Raw genomic sequence first — 6,052 nt, 5'->3', positions numbered from 1 at the left:
TGACGCCCCGCCCCTTCTCCTTGACAGGAGATACGCTGCTGCCTTCGCGTGCTCCACGTAAACAAGACTCTCACGCTCGCCAACGTGCGTCCAGTTGAAAATAGAGGCGTCCCCATTTGAATGGTCTAACACGTACATGAACCGACTTGCCACTGGCATCATCTGTTGATACTGCTTAACGTCACATTTCCAGGTCGTCGGCATAAGTACGACCTTCCCGACAACACTGAAGGCCTCACGACACGTGCTCTTTTGGTCTGAATGTAATCATTGATATGTGAGTATCAGTAGATTTATTTTAATTGGATCAATAGCTGTAAAGGGACGGATGTGTCAATGTCTCTGTGACACCAGTGTTTTTCTCGGTTTGCTCTGAAACACTTCAGCAGAGGAGGACCCACTCTACGTCATCACGACACCAGCCCGGTAAATAGTCGTCATGGTGATTAATCACCATGGTAATGGATGCTGATTGATTCTATAGATAGTGACAGCATCCATCATATCATCACACATAAACAGTTCGTCTGTCTCACCTGCTCCGTGTGTATATCTTCACTGGAATATTCTCCACTGCTCCATCTGACCACCGACACACTCGAGCTTAGAAAAAAACACGGTGGTGACTCAGATGAAGCTTCTCCGACAGCATCCATCCCTTCCTGTGCGCATTCATGGAGGCGCAGCCTCCCCTACTTTTTACGCCTGTCACGTGAATCGATAGTGACACCAGTGTGATGATCGACTGTGAGTGTCTGTGTGTTGGGAGGATTGATTCTGATTTAAAGGATAGCCACCAAATATTGATTTTAAGTATTGATAAATAGAAGCTACTCATTGCATCATGACTTCACCTTGTGAATAAAGGTCTATAGCGCCCCCCACTGTGTGATACATATATGTGCAGACAGCCAATTTTCAGACATGCACTGAGCTCTGGATAATCTCAGTTCATGTCAGTGAGAAGGCAAATATCTAAGTAAGAGCCTACAGACTTTCTTCTGAGTTTCTGCTACCAGAAGCCAAGAATAAACACTTGATAACATCCAATTGAGCCTGTGTGAGAACACGGCTGGATATTGTTCTATTCACTGCGAGCGAGTGAACATGTCGGTGTGCTGATGACATTTCTAACACGTATATATAAAAACAAACATCTAAGGGTGAAAAACAGATGAAATACATGAAGACAGGATCTTATCATGAGGGCCAACGCTGTTTGTGCTGTAAAAAGACCTCCAGTGAAAACAATGTTATATCCTGCCTCTGCACCACCCTCACGCTCCTGAGATTTCTGTGTTGTTATGAACGTGTCTCAGTGTAAAGTCTTCTGCTGCGTTGCTCATGCATAAAATGCTAACTTCGGGGTAAGACCGAACCCAATTCTTTCATGTTCATATCTGAAAACAGCTTTACTGTTGGTAGACAATGGTCTGCAGCACCCCATCCCCTTGATAATTACTGCAGATGTCATTGCAAAAGTATCGAATCAGTTGGGATTTTTTTTATTGTAAAAATAAGTGAATCAACAGTAAATCACCAGATTTTGGATCAATGATCGATGTTAAAACAGACATTTACACCATTTCACACTGAAATCAATTTCACTCAGTAAATGGACCGCTTGTAGTTCAGCTGGTGGCTCCAGTAAGTAGGACAACTGATACGGTTCAGTTCCTTTACTTGTCGCAAGTACAAATCCATCCCTCTGACCTGAAGAATATGGTGTACTAATATTTTAATATACAATATTGTTACACTTTCACCAAGGAACCTTGAGACCACTGTCAGGGGCACTATGTTAACATAGTGCTGAACAAAATCAACATGATATGATAAAATAATCCACTTTCCTCACATCACCCCATGTCCAGAGAATGTAACCAGAGGGGTTCAGTCAAAGAGAAAAAATATATATTTTGTCATCAATGAACTTTGCTCCTCTAGAAGGCCGGCGTCCTTGCTGCTGGGTTTGCATCTTAGGGGCATTTCTCCTCAGTTCAGCTGCCTGATGATACTGTTAATGTCTGTAGCACGAAATCCAGGGTTTCCTAGGTCCTTCAGGAGCCTGGCCTTGTCCCTGGCAGCGTGACGAGCCACTGACAGCTTGAAAGGCAACAGGAAGTTGTTGCTGGCCCGGAAGCTCTTGCCAACAGAGTAGATATCATGGATCAGGTCCTCCAAACAGATGATGCCATGTTTCCCTGAGGAACAAGAGAGCAGATGGGTGAGCGGTATGGTGAGGATGGTGGCAGAGTGTAACTAAGCAGAGTTTAACTAAGTAGATGCAAATAGACCAACTTAACCACTCTGTGCCAAACCATCCAATTCTATACAGATGAAATCAATGTGTTCATTCTCTAATGTCCAATCAATTCACTTGATTCTGGGATGTGAACGTCTAGGCTTAAAACCGTATAGAGAGTATATATTTTTTCTGTTGCTTTATTACGTCTGAAGGAGCGGTCACTAGTTACTTCAATGGCATTTCTGGGTGAACTATCCCCTTAAGCCTTACATGTTGGTTTGCCCTGCTTTACTTGTGAAGCGGCTCTATCACACTGTTGAGACTTACCCATGTGCTCCTCAATGAAGGTGTTGTCTGTGAGAGGAACTCTCTTCCTGCCTATCCTGGTCTGTCCTCTCTTCAGGATGAGCTCACGAACAGATTTCAAGTTGGGAAATCTGTCGGCAAGATCATTACGTGTTTATTACTACAACAACACAAATTTAACACATTTAATTTGCTGAAGTGTAACTGTCGGATTGACTCACCCCCAGGCAACGTAGGGCTCCACCAGCCTCATCATGGCCATGGAGGTCTTGTTGATTTTGACGAAGGCCCCGCTGAAGATCTTCCTCAGCCTGAACATGTGGACCACCTTCATCACTTTGGGACTGACACCTTTGATCCTAAATGGAAAGTATCATCAATGTTTGTGTGTTTTGAGCATGTCATTGGTGAAATAAAGCAACAGCTTCCCATCTGAGACTTTCAGTGATTGGACCCGGACGAATTTTAGACTTGGAAATGTAAGACGCAAGATCTTTTTCATTTAATTTAACCCTGGAAATTCTGGATACAGAGGAATCTTGTATCTTTAGTGTTTCTCCCGCTGGAACACTTTCATAGACTATTTAACAAATTTTTAAAAGATTTTAAATGAACACAATTTGCTGGAATGGAATCTGCAGACACAAACAACAGTCAAACAATGTTTAGTGTTCTTTTACAAGTGTATGTACAAGAAATCTAAATGGTTTAGATATCATTAATTACCGTCAATGAACAAATTGATCAGAAAGAACATGGCGTTTTTCGAGACCCGACATGGTGCACTGACTTAAAGTTAACTTAGGAATTCAAGTGTTTTCACCTTGAGGTTTCCCTAACCGGTATGGAGACTTTTTTCTAACTTTCATAACTATTTTATTGATATAGCCTTCAGTTCAGAGTTCGGGCTGAACACACAAACATGCTGCCTAGTGTGAGACTTTTCTGAATTATAACTAAATGAATTCTCCCTTTGGTAACTTCATCTGTCCGATATATTTTCAGGTAACAAAGGCAACGACATCACAGAGCTGAGGCTTGAGTTTTAAACCGCCATCAGCTACTATCAACAAACCCAGAATAAAAGAACTACAGCGACCTCCAGTTAGTGTTTTCTAGTTTAAAATGGCAGGTATACAACATTCTCAGTCTTCAGGTGTCTTATAAAGGCTGCTGGGGTGATTCATGTGCTCTCATTCCCACCTGTACCGGCTCAGTAGCTACTACATACAGTGTAGATGTTTGTATGCTGCAGATAATCCACTCTGTTTACCTTTGCTGTCACCTGAACCACTGAGCTCCACAAATCAATGCAAAAATCTACAACCAGTTTCTGCTTTTCGATGGACTTCACTGCACATGACCATGAGCCTCTGTCTAAGTACTCACTCTCTGATGCGGACAGCGAAGGCTAGCTGGTTCTTCGCAGGAGGCAGAGGGGCAGGCGGCCTGACTTTCAATCTGCGGATGCGAGATTCATCCCGATTCCTCTTGTGGCTGTCTTTCAGGAAGTCTTCCAAACGTTTAAACTTCAACCCTTTGCCTTTTGAAACCTAGAATAATGTAAAAGAACAGTTGTGAATATACAGCTATGTGTACATACGTGCAGAACCAAGTGCAGTATAGTCAATTCAGATGACAAACACGTTTTGGCAGTTTTTGGGGTGAAATAAATACATAATTTTAACACATGGATTTTTAGTTATACATTAACTGACTAACAAAGTGAACAAAACATTGTAATGGTGAATAAACGTTAAATAAAAGGAGATTCTGCCTCTACAACACTGGATTCCAAATTGCATAGCTATTTTCAGACATGGACACTGGAAGAAATCTGCAGAATTGGGTCCAGACTACAACACAGAAACCTTCAGAGGGTTTATGTGAGGGGTGGAGCAGCTGGCACAGGCAGAATGTAACATATACATTCTGCTGCAGGGGTCACAAGTTTTTGTTTACAGCAGATCGACAACCGTGTCGAGCCTTATCACAACAAGCTCCCTTGACATTTCTGTCAGTGTGGTACCTCATTTTCATCCTGAGATGTTTGTTTTCTTATTGTTTTCAATTTGGAGTTTGTTGCATGAAAGAAACATCATCCACTCGGGCTCATTCAGATATTATCCAGATGTTGACTAGGGGGATGGCGGGAGACAATGAAGTCTGGAGCCTCTCACTCAAACATTTGCATTCTCACAAACAGCAGGATCAGTGCATGTCTGAAAGCAGTGTATGACTAATGGATTCTGTTAAGCCCTTATAGAAGCTCCTTGCTCTTTAATCTGAAAGCCATAACAGATTAGTCTGATATTTTGGAATTCGCAACTCCTTGTTGTTGTCCAACCGAGATGTAGCTTTGCATGACAACCGGAAACTACAATGTGAATCGAGACTAAGTGGGTTCATCTGCTTATGAGTTCAACATGATGCCAGGGAACCGTCCTCCTCACTGACCTTTCTCTTCTCGAGCAGGGCGAGCTTGGCTTGTGTGGCTTTGATGGCCTGGTACGCTTTCCTCTTCTTCAGGAGATACTCAGGAACCAACTTGATCACCTTCTTAGACCTGAGAACACAAACATACGGTAACTGTCACAAGCTTCAATGTAACACGTGAACGTGGCGACTGTTCATCGAGGGGATCTCAATAATGTAAGATAAGGGCTATGCTTTATTTTCTTTCTCACAATACAGGTTTTAAAGTGGCTGTCAGCTCTATCCAGACACAAGTTAGCAACATGTAGCTTTAGCAAGACATGCTAATGACTATATTGCTAAAATCATTTGATTATTAAAGTTACACAACAGGCAGCAGCTACATAACTGCCATCTAGCTTCCTAATTAGTTTACTAAACAATAAACACACCGCTAGCTATGTAGCGGTGAAGATACACTGAGCCCCATGTGAAACGAGACTCCAAAGAATCTGTTTGTTTTTACTCCAACACTCACAATAACAGTCCTGACATGTGAAGTTAAACTTGTATTTTCATACGAGAGAGAAACAATGCGGTTGGACGTAAAGAAAAGTGCGGATGGACTTAGATGAAGTTAAAAACAAATACATACTCGGATTCAGCCATGGTGCAGGATGAAGACGCGACCGTCGCTGGGATATGACGTAACGGACCTGAGTTTCAATGGCGCATGGCAAATATGTGTATGGAAGCAATACCGCCACCTAGTGGACTGCAGTGTGGTGCAGTAGATTTGCAGGGTAAAAGCAAACAAAAAACATTTGAATCCTCTTTGTTGTTGCTGTGGGTCTGAGTAATCGATCAGATTCAAAATCATTACTGTGTTTATTTTTTATTTTGTAAATGCTGATAGTAATGATTTCTCTTACAACCAACCAGTCCATGTTTGACAGTTCCTGGGTTAATACAGTGTGTGCAGAGTCCAGTTGCTGTTCTATGGAGTGTGGGGGGTTACACCTTTGCGTCCTATTCTCGGACCTTATTTTCCTGCCTGGTATTCCACCGACACTTGCATACAAT

General features: G+C 42.3%; 1 protein-coding gene across 1 annotated transcript; it reads right to left on the bottom strand.

The window, feature by feature from the left end:
* Positions 1-1,484: 1,484 nt before the first annotated feature.
* rpl7l1 (ribosomal protein L7-like 1) lies at positions 1,485-5,730 on the bottom strand. The gene is made up of 6 exons (XM_062411751.1): positions 5,625-5,730; positions 5,012-5,120; positions 3,944-4,107; positions 2,776-2,913; positions 2,576-2,685; positions 1,485-2,204 (listed from the first exon to the last, which is right to left on the bottom strand). Exons 1-6 carry the CDS (start codon positions 5,636-5,638, stop codon positions 1,996-1,998), a joined length of 744 nt encoding a protein of 247 aa, XP_062267735.1. The 5' UTR covers positions 5,639-5,730; the 3' UTR covers positions 1,485-1,995.
* Between the last annotated feature and the right edge of the window lie 322 nt (positions 5,731-6,052).

The sequence above is a fragment of the Platichthys flesus genome, chromosome 18, assembly GCF_949316205.1.
Source record: "Platichthys flesus chromosome 18, fPlaFle2.1, whole genome shotgun sequence".
Classification (NCBI taxonomy): domain Eukaryota; kingdom Metazoa; phylum Chordata; class Actinopteri; order Pleuronectiformes; family Pleuronectidae; genus Platichthys; species Platichthys flesus.
Note: the sequence above shows the minus strand (reverse complement) of the source record. Positions and strands in the feature narration are given on the sequence as shown.